General features: G+C 34.8%; 1 protein-coding gene across 1 annotated transcript in view; it reads right to left on the bottom strand.

Moving 5' to 3' along the window:
- The window catches only part of LOC142358767 (cotranscriptional regulator ARB2A homolog), a 47,887-nt gene that overhangs the window by 21,368 nt on the left and 9,223 nt on the right, over positions 1 to 17,296 (bottom strand). Inside the window, exons 3-4 of the mRNA XM_075410344.1 lie at positions 10,382 to 10,520; positions 5,093 to 5,232 (exon numbers count right to left, since the gene is read on the bottom strand). Of these exons, the coding sequence (XP_075266459.1) occupies positions 5,093 to 5,232; positions 10,382 to 10,520 (279 nt within the window). The remainder of the gene's footprint in view (positions 1 to 5,092; positions 5,233 to 10,381; positions 10,521 to 17,296) is intronic.

The following is a 17,296-nucleotide window of genomic DNA, read 5'->3' as shown; positions in this document are numbered from 1 at the left end:
TTTGTTCGTGCTTAGGAAATAATGATTCACACTTTGATTAAATGGAATCGTGGTGACAATTTTAGAAAACAACAATATGCTATGCCTGTTATATGTCCCAAGAAACAAAAGTTTAATTTTGAATTAAGGAATGGAACCATGTAACAGTACCCGGGACCAATATTTAGGCTTGTTTTCAGGTATCCCGTTGCATCATGAAATGTGGCATGTAAACGAAAAATTTTTGACCATTCGAGAAGTCTCTCTCTAACTTTGAATCGTCAACTCCAATTAGTCCTCCAAAGGGAACTTCTCTGTTGATTTCATCTAGGTCTACTTTTTTGTCAAAACTTCGACAGACAGCCAAAAAATAATTTTTCCTTTTTGTATTTCCAACAAAAAGATGACTGATTTCTTTTCCGAACTCTACAATTTCCTCAATATTCATATCAAGCAACTGTTCTGAAAGAATTTACTTCGAAAAGTGAATAAATAAACAACATCACACACAATATAAAAATTTACAATTACTTCTATGCACTTTGCGATTTTGTCTGGTTTTTGACTTTGTTCAGCACTGAAATAATTTCATTGCTCAATCGATGTAGTTTCTGCAACTCCCCAATTCTGACCGAAAGGAAGCATTTCCTTCTAAAACTGTCTTTTTCAGACCCCCGTGTGAAGAGCCTAAAGGTGAAGTAACATCGATTTGGATCATCTTGGTAAAATGTTCTGGTCACACAAACTTTTCGTCTGGCAGTCTCACTCACCTCCCAGAACACATCGAATTTTGCTTTTTCCTCCACATCAGTTGGCTGGAACAAAGGTTCCTCAATCACCAACTTTGCGGTAACTTCAGTGGGTTCAAATTGTAGTGCTTCTTTTAACATCTCAGGTAATTTTTGACTGAAAATTTTCAATTCCCAGACCGACAGCATCAAAAACTGATGTAGAACAAATTCACCTTCGACATTTTTGCGAAACACTTTCAAATGGGTCCAGTTTGTGCTTGTGTTGATAGTCTCCTCTGGGATGCTGATTCGAAATTTCCGGTTAATGTATTCTTGGAAAGACCAAAGGTTTTTGTTTCCTTGGCGATCCTCATTTGGTTTCAGTGTCCTCAACTTTCACGTTAGTATCGGTAAACAACGAATATACGCTGTCATTATGGTAATCGAACTGGGAAGAAGGAATAACTGGTTTTCCCTTATGTTTTCGTTTGCGGAAGGGGAAGGTGTATGGTTTTCTGCTGTCAACTGAGACTGAACTTTGATCCATCTGTGGCGTGAGAATGTGAAGCGAAAAATGTTTTTAAAGCAGAAAAATTGTGTATATAAGGGCAACTGAATATTGAAAACGAAAAGCAACAAATGAAAGAATTATCTTCAAGAAAGAGCTGGATAAACCGAACCATTGAAATTTGATTAAAAACGAGAACAATTGCGACTTCGTATCCAATGAGATCATGTAAAAGAGGTCGTAAATGAGAATTGAGCGTGCATCATGACGTAACAGTTATGTCACTTCTATTTTAGTAACATCACGTGACGTGACAAATGATGTCACGTGAGGGAGAGTTTATCAGTGAACAAAAGCAACTGTTAAGACTTATATTGGAGAGCACCTGTAGTTCGAGAAAGGAATATTTTGATGAAGTGATTGGTTCTGATCATTGTCATTTTCTTGGATAGGAGGAAGAATAAGGTCATAGAAACTGGGTAGATCGAAGATTTCTGATTTTGTAGAAAATGAATCAGCATGCTTGGAGAACATATCTTCTAGCCACGATACACCTTAGTGATTTATGTCACGAGAGTACGGGAACAAAATACCTTTGCTGTCTTTCAGTGGATGAAATCCTTGTTCATTTCGAATTCTCTCAATAGCTTGAAAATAAGTGGGAAGAGAAAGTACTGAGTTGTTGACTTTTTCTTCGGCTAAGTGGAGGTTTTGATGTCTAGCAGCCTCTAAAGTTCTCCACAAATCTATTGTTACTCTTGTGCAATCCAACTCAAAGGATAATTCGATGTTGTTATCGGTTACTGTGGTTCTAAGTTTCGATTCCTCCTTGTTGGGAACAAAATCTAGATCAGAATGGAGTGTCGAAAGAAAAGAAGTTGAAGGAAGTAAAGGAAGAATTGGAGTATTTTGCGATTTTTTAGACCACTCATATTCAACTGATAAAAACACAAAAGGAACAGATTTTCTCAATCCTAGCTCGTTTCAAGATAGATTATACAAATTATATGATTGGTTGAAAAAAATTATGAATTTCGCTTTCGTTTGAAATAGTAAAAAAAACCTTTTGCAAAATTCATTATAGTAAAACATTTGTTCAAAAAAATTCAATTGAAACTTTTACGTAAAACTTCAAAAACTGAAAAATTGAAAAATAGAAAAATAAAAAACATCAATATTTACATTTTTTGTTAAAAACATTATGTAAAAACCTGCATTTTTGAAAGAAGCTTTATTTTAGTAAAACGATTTTTTCAAAAAAATTAAAAATTTCACATAAAAAACTTCAAATCTGCAAAATGGAAAATATGCATTTTTTGTTAAAAACCTTATGTAGAAAAACGACATTTTTGAAAGTAATTTAGGTAAAACATTTTTTTTTAAAAAACAATAAATTAAAACTTTTACAAAAAAAAACTTCAAAAACTGAAAAATGAAAAATAGAAAAAAAAGAATTTGCATTTTTTGTTAAAACCTTATGTAAAAAACGATATTTTTGATAGAAAATTATTTTAGTAAAACAATATTTTTTTAAAATATTTTCGTTATCTGATGAGTTCATATAGATACATGGATGAAAAGGACTTAATTGTCCAATTTTCACAAAGACAAAATTTGCAATACGTCTTAGTAATTTTAATTGGAAGGCCGGGAATCGAACCGTTGTTCAGTTCCCGGGGCATAATCTACAAGGGCAGTTCCGCGCATTGCGTACTGTGCCACAAGCGCCAGTATCTGGTAATTGTTTTAGTCTTATGTAGAACAAAAGAAACACTGTCACTATGAACGTCAATATAAGTGGACGCCATTTCCCGCATCCAATTAAGATAAGTTGACAGGTCTTTTGTTCTGTACGTACGCCTTAGCGAAATTGAATCAAAATATTCCATTCATAATGCTTAACAATAGGTACGAACTTTTACCTCCCTCACTCTTGCTCACCTACTACTACTAACGTGTGAACAGATCTTAAAAGACCGCCCCAATACAATTCAAATTCCTTGAATTGTAAAAAAAACAACTCCCCAATACAATTCAAATTCGTTGAATTGTAAAAAACCAAGAGCACCGCAATATAGCTCCGTTCACCTTACAGCTTCGCAGCTTGTAAAAACACTTGTTCAAAAAATAAGAAATAACATGTTCTAGGTTTATCAGATTAAATGTTTTTAGAAATTGCAAAAGACCAGGATGACCAAGAAAAAGCACCAACATATCCTCTCAAACAAAATTAAAGGGAAATCTGGGGTTCTATACCCCAGATCGCCCGCATATTGAGGAAAAATAGCCACGAAAAAGTCTGTTGAGGTTCCTAGATGAAAAAGGCCAGAACCAAGGCAAAAAGTGGGCTGTTTCAAAAGTCGATACGTTTAAAGATTACACTTATTTCGAAATCCAATTCAAAACATTAAGCCTTTGAACAAATAGAATATTATAACAATCTAGTTACGATTACTTCAACTAAATCTGAATTTATTTAGTGAGTGCAGATGTCATTTTTTGAGGTGAGGTGAGTCACCTAAGATTTAAAAAATGACTATGTGAGTCATTTATGCTCAAAACTATGTCACAAAACGGACCTAAAGACTCATACCGAGAAGAGAACGCAAGGCCTCAGGTTAAACAAATTGAGCAGCGGAGTTGAAGTCACCCAGAACTTGACCACGCGAACAAGTGGCCAGTTCTTGGACTTCATATGTGATCAAATGTTCACAAAAAAGATGGACATGACTAACGGAGAAACATAGCTGGAAGACTCCGGAATCGACTAAAATTGTACCCGAAACTGAAGCCAACTTCCAACTTACAGAAAAATCCTTGAGATTTTCTTTCATTCCTTTTAAATCATGAACTTAACATATGACAGACAAAACATTTCGTGGAAAACCATAGAAAAACCCTGCTAAAAATTGAAACTTGATCTTTTTTTAAAAGTTTTCAACAAATTGCAACGTTCAAAGAAAACTGCAACGTTCAAGGCGTCTGTCTAATAACACTTCTAGAAAGAAAAAGCGATATAAATTGGCAAAATATTTAAATTGACAAAATTATTAAAAAAGACAGAAGTGTCAGAAACTGTAGTAAATAATAGCCGTTGAGAGGCTCACTGTAGCTATTAAAAACCAATTAAAACAACAAAAAATAACTTTCTTAGTACAAACATGCCCATCAAACATTCAAATATCAGCATTCAGTTAATTCGAGTGTACCATTTCATTGACAAATTGATCCGAATAACTAAAGAAAGTCTGACTAATTGCTCTCAAGCGAGCGGTTGGCTTCGATAGTAGCCAGCTGGGGCTTAGGTATGCCATCATTAGAGCGCGTATTATGATGGGGTGAGCGGAAGTGGGGTGACTAATGAGATTAAAATAAAAGAGAACAAAGTTCACAACAAACTCGTAAACTCAAAGAATTGCCCTTCACACCATCAATAAGCCTCCCCAACAGTCTCGGCTATTCACAAACTTAGAAACTAGGTATGCGATTTGTCGCTTGGGTGAAGTGAAAACGAAACAAAAGACTACACAACTACTATAATTGGAACAAACTTTGTTTGGGAGCAATCAAACAGAACGCAAAATTGTTATAAACGTCAATTGAGAACGATTATTGAACAAACGCCAATTTTCTGTTCTCAACTCACAGCCAAAGGGCTCTTTTGTTACGTTAATCTACAATATTTATTGACTGGAACAACTTTCGGTTTACAACAGGCACTCACCCCTTTACCCAGATGCCTCCAAAACGAAGAATGATTCATTAACCACTAATCGCACTATGTTTACGTCAGTGTCATTGAGAACTCGGAGAAAAGCGAGTAGTCAATATGCTCTCCGGATTCGATTAAGGTCATACAAGCTATGGAACTCACGCTTTACGTCGTCAAGTGAAACGGAGCCATCCTCTGCTGTTTTCTCCGCCATGTTCAAGTTGGTGTTCAACACAATCACAGCCCAGCCCCTCTCTTTGGCAGTCTCAATATAAGATATTTGAGATCCCTCCTTCAGACCTCTGCAAAATCACCCAACATAATCACAGACCGTTAAAAAAACAGTTCCATTTCCATGGCAGAGAATGCAAAGTTAATCACCGTTATTCAGTTTCGCAAACTTACTATAATTATGTAACCAAATAACACATGTCAAAAAACAATCGACTAACGTAGGCCGAATTGCTCTCAAACGACAGGCGCGCGGTCGGCTTTTTCTTAAGCTAGCTACGGTTTAATGAGACTGGTTTTAGCTTAATATAGGGGGGGGGGGGCGGCGTGTAGTGAGCGCAGCTGGGTGATTGATGGGAGCAACGGTGGGTGGAGGGGGACCTTTGGCTGCACGGGGCCATGTCCTTACGGCATGAACGATTTGCAGGTGTGGGTTTTTAAGGGGATCAAAGTGAGGTGGGGATGTCAAACTTTTATAGACATGAGAATACGTCTCCAAAACAGTTTCTTTGAGATTAGTGAGCTGAAAGGCTCTAAGAGTACTTAAGGCCCTCTGGGCCTACCTTTTTAGGTGGGGGTTAGTTGGGGGGGGGGGGGTGGTAGCGAGTGGTGGGCAGGTAGTTTGAGGTATAGTTTAGATAAGAAGGGGTGACTTATACAGGATCAAAAAAACTCAAATGTCCTTTTCACCATGAAACTTACAAGCATTTCCTACTAACTATACAGTACAAACTAAGCTACTGTAAAAATCCAATGTTCCAAAACAGAAGTCAATAATCAAAAACAGAGGTAAATGTTCGAAACGAAAGAAGTCAAACGACAGAAATTACAATCAAAAGAAATGTTTTAGCTTTGAATTGACAATTAAGCGGCGTCTGAAGTCAAATGGGAACAATTAGTATTGACACCATTGAGATTAGGCAATTAGACCACAAGTACAACAAAAACAAGCCAGACAAAATCTATTTTTTTGAAAAGACATGGTCAAAAAAAGACTTCTAAGAACTCAAGCCACTAATTATATTCCCTTGCTTCACTTTAGCAACCAATGAAACCGTTCAATAATGAGATTAAGTGAAAAGACACTAATAAGTATAATGAACTCATGAAAGCTTTCTTAGAAATCAATAAAACCTGTCAATAATGAGATTAAAATAAAAGACAACAAAGTTCACAAAAAAACTCGCAAACTCACAGAACTGCCCTTCACACCATCCGTAAAGCCTATCCAACAGTTTCCGTGAATCACAAACTTAGAGATAGGTATGCGATTTGTCGCTTCAGTGAAGTGAAAACGAAATAAGAGATCGCATAACTACTATAATTGGAGGAAACTTGGTTTGAGAGCAATTAAACAGACCCTAAAGATGTTATAAATGTCATTTGAGAAAGATTATTGAACAAATGCTAACAATTTTCTAACTCACAACCACAGGCACTCACGCAAGATTAAAAAAGATAAAAAAACAGACAATAAAAACATTCAAAAATCAAAAATTCTATAATATTTATGGCAAAAAGCTCAAACCAATAATTAGGTTAGTTTGAGCCTCATTATCAACCAATCATACCTCTCCCAGATGTTACTAAATGATAAGACAACATGAATGATTTTAAAAGCGGTCAGAATCAAATAATCACTAACATTTAATGACAAAAAGTGTCAAAGTCATAAAAAAATTTAGCTGCCTCTTGATGAAATCCAGCAATACAAACAGGCTCAAATAGAACACAAATGTATCATAATAAAGGCACTCATGGAAGAGAAACACTGAAAATAGAAGTCAAATTAACGCTTGTAAAAAAACTTCCCTATCAGAAAAAAAATTTGTTCAAACACCTATTCTGACTCCACTTAAAAAGTAGTTTGATAAAAAAAATCACGCCTCAAACTTACTCCAATTTCACTTCCTTTAGTTCAGGGTGACTAATGAGGTTAAAATAAAAGAGAAAAAAGTGCACAACAAACACGCAAACTCAAAGAATTGCCATTCACACCATCAATAAAGCCTACCCAACAGTTTCGGTTATTCACAAACTTAGAAACTAGGTATGCGATTTTTTGCTTGGGTGAAGTGAAAACGAAACAAAAGACTACACAACTACTATAATTGGAACAAACTTTGTTTGGGAGCAATTAAACAGATCCCAAAGTTGTTAAATGTCATTTGAGAACGATTAATGAACAAATGCCAACATTTTTCTAACTCAAAGCCGAAGGCACTCACAAACGATAAAAAACAACTTGCAGATTGCCAGAAAATGGCCACAATAGCTTTGCAGATCAGCAGTCTCAAAAAACAGTAAGACCGACCGAAAATTCGTCTTTTCATTAAACGCTGATATGTTATATTTTGATTAAAAATCTGTATAAGCTTTTGCTGCCTCTATTAGCTGCTCTAATAACCTTCATTTAGAGTGGCACACACCCATTTGACCTTATCTCTTTATCTATTAAAGTAAATAAAAGTCAATTTCAAAGTGAGGAAGTCATTTTTGTGAGTGAGGTTAATCAAGTGTGACCAAAAACTTAATCACGCAAATGAGCAAAAAAAACTCAAACCACTAAGAGCGAAAAATGACGTCGCTTACGCATTTCAGTTGAAATTGCATGAACGAATGAACAAAAGGCAAATTTGAAGTGGTTGTGACAAAATATGGTCGTAACAATAATCGCAACGACGAAATTACAAAAACCAGGAGAAGGCCAATAATAGCCCCAGCTATCGCTTTGCGGCTATTAATAAGAATATTGACAATAAAAACTGACAGAACTCAAAAATTCTATAATAATTATCGGAAAAAAATTAGCGCCAAAGTCATAGAAAGAATTGCTTTTGAACCAAAACAGTTAAAACGACTAAAATAACTCCTGTTAGGCTTGTTCTGAACGAGAATTTAAATAATTTAAAATAAGAAGAACTCTTAAAATTAACTCGAAGTTTTTGAGAAAAGTAGTGTCAAAGTCAAGAAAACTGTTAAGACATTCACTCAAACCATTAATTAGGTTCGTTTGCGCCTCATTATCAACCAATTAGACCTCTCATTGATGTTACTAAGTGATAAGACAACTTAAATAATTTTAAAAGCGGGCAGAATCAAATATTCACTAACATTTAATGACAAAACGTGTCAAAGTCATAAAAAGTTTTAGCTGCCTCTTGATGAATTCCAGCAATACAAACAGGCCCAAATAGAACACAAATGTATCATAATAAAGGCACGCATGAAAAAAAAACACTGAAAACAGAAGTCAAATTAACGCACGTAAAAAAACTTCCCACTCAGAAACAGAAAATTTGTTCAAACACATTCTGACTCCACTTAAAAGGTAGTTTGATAAAAAAAATCACACCTCAAACTTACTCCAATTTCAATTCCTTTACTTAAGGGTGACTAATGAGATTAAAATAAAAGAACAAAGTTCACAACAAACTCGCAAACTCAAAGAGTTGCCATTCACACCATCAATAAAGCCTACCCAACAGTTTCGGTTATTCACCAACTTAGAAACTAGGTATGCGATTTTTTGCTTGGGTGAAGTGAAAACCAAACAAAAGACTACACAACTACTATAATTGGAACAAACTTTGTTTGGGAGCAATTAAACAGATCCCAAAGTTGTTATAAATGTCATTTTAGAACGATTAATGAACAAATGCCAACATTTTTCTAACTCAAAGCCGAAGGCACTCACAAACGATAAAAAACAACTTGCAAATTGCCAGAAAATGGCCACAATAGCTTTGCAGATCAGCAGTCTCAAAAAACAGTAAGACCGACCAAAAATTCGTCTTTTCATTGAAGGCTGATATGTTATATTTTGATTAAAAATCTGTATAAGCTTTTGCTGCCTCTATTAGCTGCTCTCTAATAACCTTCATTTAGAGTGGCACACACCCATTTGACCTTATCTCTTTATCTATTAAAGTAAATAAAAGTCAATTTCAAAGTGAGGAAGTCATTTTTGTGAGTGAGGTTAATCAAGTGTGACCAAAAACAATCACGCAAATGAGCAAAAAAAAACTCGAACCACTAAGAGCGAAAAATGACGTCGCTTACGCATTTCAGTTGAAATTGCATGTACGAATGAACAAAAGGCAAATTTGAAGTGGTTGTGACGCCATATGGTCGTAACAAAATTCGCAACGACGAAATTACAAAAACCAAGAGAAGGCCAATAATAGCCCCAGCTATCGCTTTGCGGCTATTGATAAAAAATATTGACAATAAAAACTGACAGAACTCAAAAATTCTATAATATTTATCGGAAAAAAATTAGCGCCAAAGTCATAGAAAGAATTGCTTTTGAACCAAAACAGTTAAAACGACTAAAATAACTCCTGTTAGGCTTGTTCTGAACGAGAATTTAAATAATTTAAAATAAGAACTCTTAAAATTAACTCGAAGTTTTTGAGAAAAGTAGTGTCAAAGTCAAGAAAACTGTTAAGACATTCACTCAAACCATTAATTAGGTTCGTTTGCGCCTCATTATCAACCAATTAGACCTTTCATTGATGTTACTAAGTGATAAGACAACTTAAATAATTTTAAAAGCGGGCAGAATCAAATATTCACTAATATTTAATGACAAAACGTGTCAAAGTCATAAAAAGTTTTAGCTGCCTCTTGATGAATTCCAGCATTTTCACATAGACTCAATTAGAGCACAAATGTATCATACTAAAAGCCATGAAAAAGAAACACTGAAAACAGAAGTCAAATTAAAGCACGTAAAAAAACTTCCCACTCAGAAATAGAAAATTTGTTCAAACACCTATTCTGACTCCACTTAAAAGGTAGTTTGATAAAAAAAAATCACACCTCAAAATTACTCTAATTTTTACTCCCTTTACTTGAGCGTGACTAAAATCACCACTCTAATTTTACTTCTCACTGACGTGAAAAAAAAAAACAAAAAAAGTGTCAACAGATCTTAAAAAGACATCACACCAATACAACCCAAATACTTTGGATTTTTAAAAACCTGTAGAATACCAATACTCCTATTCGATTCGTAAAAAGACCACAGGACTAATATAATTGCTACAAACTTCGTTTGAGAGCATTTAATCAATAGATTATCTGACATTCATGAGAGGCAATAAAAGCCAGCTACAAAATAATCTAGAGAAAAAGCAGACAATGATATAAATGATTTGATCTGATTTGGCATTGTAATTAACATAATAAAGCATTGGTAATTATTTGAGAACTAACCTATTAATTATAATACTCCTAGCCCATTGGCCAGCTCTGACAACTCCTGACCCATGTATCAGCACCAATAAAGTGTCCTCATTAGTGAAGAAATCAGGTGTGGCAAACACAAAACTCCTTGGCTCTGTTTCTGCAGCATCTGAAAAACATTGACGCATTAAGTAATCGCCCCAAAGAAATTTTTAATTCTTCTCTAGAAAATAGGCCAAAAAGGAGAACGCAAGAGAAAAAAATCAAAATACGCATAACATTCACCAAAAGCGACTCCGAAAAACTCAATATATGTGATAGATTTTCGGTTCAATAAATGACAAATCAAACATAGCTGGCAGATTGTCAGAAAATAGCCGCGACGGCTTCAAAGATTTCAAGACATAACCGACTAACGTCGGGCGATTTGCTCTCCAACGACGCGCGAGCGGTTGTCTTCGTCAGTAGCCACGTTTCAGCGAGGCTAGCTTTAGGTTAATTGGCCGGGCGCGAAGTGAGCGCAGCGGGGGGGGGGGGGGGGGGTGCAACAGTTGTGGGTTGGGGCAACAGTGGGAGGGGGTTTATTGGCTGCACGGGGCCCTTGCGGCCTGAACGATGTGCAAGGGTCTGGATTGGGGGAGGAGTGAAGTGACAAGGGGGCTGATGTGGGGTTGTTGGGGGGATTGGGGGCCAACCTCTAAGAACCGCCCTCCACAGGAGGGAAAGTTCTGTTGGGGGGAGTAAAAATCCCACGTTTATGAGGACGAAAAGTCAAAAGGGGCAGACGAGAAATCGGTCAAGCTGAAAATCACATTAAAAAAGATCGTGCGACCAAAAACTTAAAAAACATTAAACCCATGAATAAACATAAAACACAAAAACTTACAGTGAAAAATGACATCACGGACGTAATTCAGACGGAATAGCAAGAATTAACGAACAGGAAGCAGATTTGAAGTGATCGTGACGTCAGAGGGCCATTAAAAATATTGAAGACGATAGTAAAAATCCAATAGATTGCCCATTATACACCCAGCAATCTCTTTGCGGCTATTCATAAAGACAAACCATTGATGAAACGAAACAAGTTGAGAAGATCAAAAATATTGATTAAAATACCTTGGATTTCGAAACAATGCAAAAGCAACATTATCTAAAAGATGTTGTTTTTAATGACACGAGAGAAACCCGTCTGCAGAAAACAAAGCTGGTTTTGGACCACTTGACAAAAAATGATCGTAATTCCATTGAATATCGTGCAGCTACACTTTATAAAATTTTGTGCAAAAAATCATACCTGAAAGTATTAAAGCTAGTGTACGAATAGAAGGGGTTTCATCATAAGTTACAATAATAACACCTAACTCAAAACGAAGACATAGTTAAGCATATATTTGGCTTTCATTTCATTTCCAAACTAGATTTTGTAGTTATTCTTTCAATAAAAATAGTAAAAGACGTTTGAGCAGATATAAAATTTTACTCTTCAATTCAAAGATAGTGATTTTCAATTCTTCTTGTGTAGAAACGCTTGTATTCAATTGACCTTAATGCTTGGTTCTTTTTCTGGTGCCCTCTGTTCAATCTGCAGCTGGGTTTGATGGTTAATAATTTTTTATACTGGAACCTTTGCTAGCCAATCCCATTGGGCAAATATTATGCACTCTGCCGTCAGCAGCCCCATAGGGTGCAGCCACAATTTTAATAAAATTGCAAAGTGCTAGAAAGTCCCATCCATTTGAAAATAAATTTCTTCGGTTTTTGGCGGTTGCATTATTGAACGTCCAGGGAAATACTATCCCTGCTAAATAAATCAAATGGTGTTAATTTTTGGCTCTAATACTCTTTCTTTTCAATATTATTGGGATTTTCTTTATCGTCCCCAAGTATCTCATCTCAGTAATGCATTTCTGCGTGAAAATTAAATTTTGACTGAATTATTTACATTAAAATCCACATGGAGAACGAGAGAAATAAGTTCAAGTTTACTGAGAGTCGTAGGGCCCCGTTCACTGTCCCTTCTGAGCATTAAATGCATTTACTTCTTGCTCAAAGTCAGTATTTAGTACTATAATACACAGGATAAAGAATTTCTTCTATAAAAATGTAAATTTAAAGCCATCGGGAAATTTAAAGCCATCGGCAATTTGCATTCGAAAATTTAAACCATTATGAAAACAAATATACCAAAAAAGACACCAACCCGAAAAATTCATTAAAATTTCAAATCAAAAATTTTAAATTGAACAATAGACAATTACTTGAATATAAAAATTTACTTAAAACAAATAATTGTTAGGGCTAGTTACCCTCGAACTCTCCAAAACATTACAACGATAATTACCTCTCTGCTTTTTCTACAAACATCACATGGACTCACACAAAAATTTTGACGTGAAATTGAATTCTGATCTCCGAATAAGACAAAACCAAACATTACATTGAAGATCTTCAAAAAATCAACGAATTTTCCAAAAACTCATGTCCAGTCACACTAGAAAAACTAAATGGCCGGTCACATTATGCGAAAGAAAAAAAGACTAGAAACAGCTGAGACAACAGCTAAAATAGCGAATTTATGGCCGTTTCCGACAAAAGTCTTATCGGGTAACAGGAGTAAAATGCTTAAAATCTTCTATTTTGTTTTCAAGCCTCCTATTTAACAAGAGGTACTAAACTCAAAGATAACCAATTACTGGAAAAATTGCTCTCGACCGACTAGTGGTAGCTCTGACCTACTTCTGCCTGCTTCGATGAGGGGACTAAACTCATTTTGATGGCTCCAGATGACGTCATTAAGAGGTTATTATATACCACTATAGTCAAAAATAAAATTAAAAGTCAAGACAATTACCCCAATATCAGGGCATTTTTAATTCAACTTTTCTATTTTCCCTTCTGATCATTAAATGTATTTACTGCTTGCTCAGAGTCAGTATTTAGTATTACCATACAAAGAATTAAAGAATTTCCTTAAACCTCATAAAATGTAAATTTAAAGCCATTGGGAAATTTAAAGCCATCGGGAACTTTGCATCGAGAAACTTAAAGCCATATGAAAAGATTTATACCAAAACGAACAACCCCGAACAACTGAATTAAATTTTAAAACAAAAACTTTAAATTGAACATTATTAATAATTACATGAAAAAAAGCTAATTAAAACAAACAATTGTTAGGTTAGTTAGACTCCCAAACACTCTAAAACGGTTAAACAAAAATTACCCTTCTTTTTTACAAACATCAAAAGGGGACTCACGCAAAAATTTTGACGTTGCGTACTGACTTTCGATCTCCGAATAATACAAAATTAAACATTACATTAAAGATCTTCAAAAAATCACGGAATTTTCCAAAAACTCATGTCCAGTCACAAAAGAAAAAACAAATGGCCGGTCAGATCATGCGAAAGTACAAACGAAAAAAGACTGAAAAATGCCGAGACAAGAGCTAAAAATTGTAAACTTATGGCTGTTTTCTTAAAAACGTCTTATCAGGTAACAGGATTTGCTTTTTAAAATCAAAATCTCTGAAACAAAAAAGATCGCCAAAATAATCTATTTTGTTTCCAAACATCCAATATAACAAGAGTTATTAAACTCAAACATAACCGAAAACCGTCGAAAGAATTGCTCTCCACCGACTAGTGGGTGACTAAAATCACTATGTGTGCTTCAAATGACGTCATTGCAGGTTGTTATAAACCACTATAGTTACTAATAAACTTTAAAGTGAAGAAAATTACACCATTATCAGCATTTTTAATTTGACTTTAGAAGTGAAATGCCGCCACTTGAATTCACCCTCTGAAAAATGTGATTGAGAAAATTTCAAAATTCGAAACGGTTTGAAATTGAACATTAGACATAATTACTTGAAAATAAAAAAGCTAGTTAAAACAAATAATTGTTAGGCTAGTTAGACTCTCAAACACTCGAAAACAGTACCACAAAAAGTACTTCTCTTCTTTTTGGCAAACATCAAAAGGGACTGACACGAAGTTTTTGACGTTACGTAGACTTTCGATCTCCGAATAATACAAAATCAAACATTACATTGAAGATCTTCAAAAAATCGCCGAATTTCCCAAAAAAACTCAAGTCCAGGCACAAAAGAAAAACAAATAGCCGGTCAAATCATCCAAAAATGCCGAGAAAAGAGCTAAAAATAGCAAATTTATGGTAGTTTCCTGAAAAAGGTCTTATCCCGGCTAAATAAATCATATGGTGTTAATTTTTGGCTCTAATACTCTCTTTTTTCAATATTATTGGGACTTTCTTTATCGTCCCCAAGTATCTCATCTCAGTAATGCATTTCAGCGTGAAAATTGAGAGTCGTAGGGCCCCGTTCACTGTCCCTTCTGAGCATTAAATGCATTTACTTGCTCAAAGTCAGTATTTAGTACTATAATGCACAGGATAAAGAATTTCTGTAAAATTTATAAAAATGTAAATTTAAAGCCATCGGGAAATTTAAAGCCATCGGCAATTTGCATTCGAAAATTTAAAACATTATGAAAACAAATATACCAAAAAAGACACCAACCCGAAAAATACATTAAAATTTTAAATCAAAAATTTTAAATTGAACAATAGACAATTACTTGAATATAAAAAGCTACTTAAAACAAATAGTTGTTAGGGCTAGTTACTCTCGAACACTCCAAAACGTTACAACGATAATTACATCTCTCCTTTTTTACAAACATCACATGGACTCACACAAAAATTTTGACGTGAAACTGAATTCTGATCTCCGAATAATACAAAACCAAACATTACATTGAAGATCTTCAAAAAAATCAACGAATTTTCCAAAAACTCATGTCCAGTCACACTAGACAAACTAAAAGGCCGGTCACACCATGCGAAAGAAAAGAAGACTAGAAACAGCTGAGACAACAGCTAAAATAGCGAACTTATGGCCGTTTCCGACAAAAGTCTTATCGGGTAACAGGAGTAAAATGCTTAAAATCTTCTATTTTGTTTTCAAACCTCCTATTTAACAAGAGGTACTAAACTCAAACATAACCAACTACTGTAAAAATTGCTCTCGACCGACTAGTGGTAGCTCTAACCTACTGCTGCCTGCTTCGATGAGGGGACTAAACTCATTATGGTGGCTCCAGATGACGTCATTAAGAGGTTATTATATACCACTATAGTCACTAATAAAATTAAAAGTAGAGACAATGACCCCAATATCAGGGCAATTTTCATTCAACTTTTCTATTGTGCCTTCTGATCGTTAAATGTATTTACTGCTTGCTCAGAGTCAATATTTAGTATTACAACACAAAGAATTAAAGAATTTCCTTAAACCTCATAAAATGTAAATTTAAAGCCATCGGGAAATTTAAAGCCATCGGGAACTTTGCATCGAGAAACTTAACGCCGTATGAAAAGATTTATACCATAACGAACACAACCCCGAACAACTTATTTAAATTTTAAAACAAAAACTTTAAATTGAACATTATTAATAATTACATGAACAAAAGCTACTCAAAACAAGCTATTGTTAGGTTAGTTAGACTCCCAAACACTCTAAAACGGTTAAACAAAAATTACCCTTCTTTTTTACATCAAAAAAAGATTCACGCAAAGCTTTTGGCGTTGCGTACTGACGTTCGATCTCCGAATAATACAAAATTAAACACTACATTGAAGATCTTCAAAAATCACCGAATTTTGCAAAAAAAAACTCATTTCCAGTCACAAAAGAAAAATCAAATGGCCGGTCAAATCATGCAAAAGTACAAAGGAAAAAAGACTTCAAAAATGCCGAGACAAGAGCTAAAAATAGCAAATTTATGGCAGTTTCCTGAAAAACTTCTCATCCGGTAACAGGATTTGCTGTTTAAATTCAAACACTCTACCTGAAACAAAAATGATGGCCCAAAAAACCTATTTTATTTCCAAACATACTATATAACAAGAGATACTAAACTCAAACATAAGCGACTACCGTCGAAGAAATGCTCTCGACCGACTAGTGGGAGCTCTAACCTATTGCTTCCAGCTTGCCGACGCGGGGAGACTAAACTCACTATGGGGGCTTCAAATGACGTCATTATAGGTTATTATATACCACCGCAGTCACTAATAAAATTCAAAGTGAAGAAAAAAACACCAATATAACCACATTTTTCATTTGACTCTTAGTAGTGAACTGTCGCCACTGAGTTTACCTGCTGAAAATTGTGAATGAGAGAATTTTAAATTCTAATACAAAAATTTTAAACTGAACATTACACATAACTGCTTAAAAATAAAAAGCTACTTATAAAAACTCTTAGGCTATTTAGACTCTCAAACACTCTCAAAAACAGTACAACCAAAACAGCCTTTTTGTTTTGACAGACAACAAAAATGACTAACGCAAAAGTTTTTACGTGAAGGTGCTGATTTTTGAACTCCGAATAATACTATACCGAACATTACATTGAAGATCTTCAAAAATTCACCGAATTTTCCAACAACTCATGTCCAGTCACAAAAAAACATGGCCGACCACATCAAGCATAAGTACACACAAAAAATGGAAAATGCTGAAAAAAACTTAAAATAGCAAATTTATGGCCGTTTCCTGACAAACATCTTATCGGGTAACAGGAAAAAAAACGAAAAACAAAACCTACTATTTTGTTTCCAAACCCATTTAACAAGAAAAACTAAACTCAAACATAACCGACTACCGTCAAAGGAATTGCTTTCCACCGACTAGTGGGTGACCAAAAACACTATGGGTGCCTCAAATGACGTCATTGCAGGTTGTTATACCACTATAGTTACAACAACATCAGCGCATTTTTCATTTTACTTTAGAAGTAAAATACCGCCACTTGAAATCACCCTCTGAAAATTGTGAATGAGAGAGAATTTCAAAATATAAAACGATTTTAAATTGAACATTAGACATAATTACTTGAAAATAAAAAAGCT

Source organism: Convolutriloba macropyga, chromosome 2, assembly GCF_964194025.1.
Source record: "Convolutriloba macropyga chromosome 2, txConMacr16.3, whole genome shotgun sequence".
Taxonomy (NCBI): domain Eukaryota; kingdom Metazoa; phylum Xenacoelomorpha; order Acoela; family Convolutidae; genus Convolutriloba; species Convolutriloba macropyga.
The sequence above is the reverse complement of the archived record's forward strand: the minus strand, read 5'-3'. Positions and strand labels throughout refer to the sequence as shown.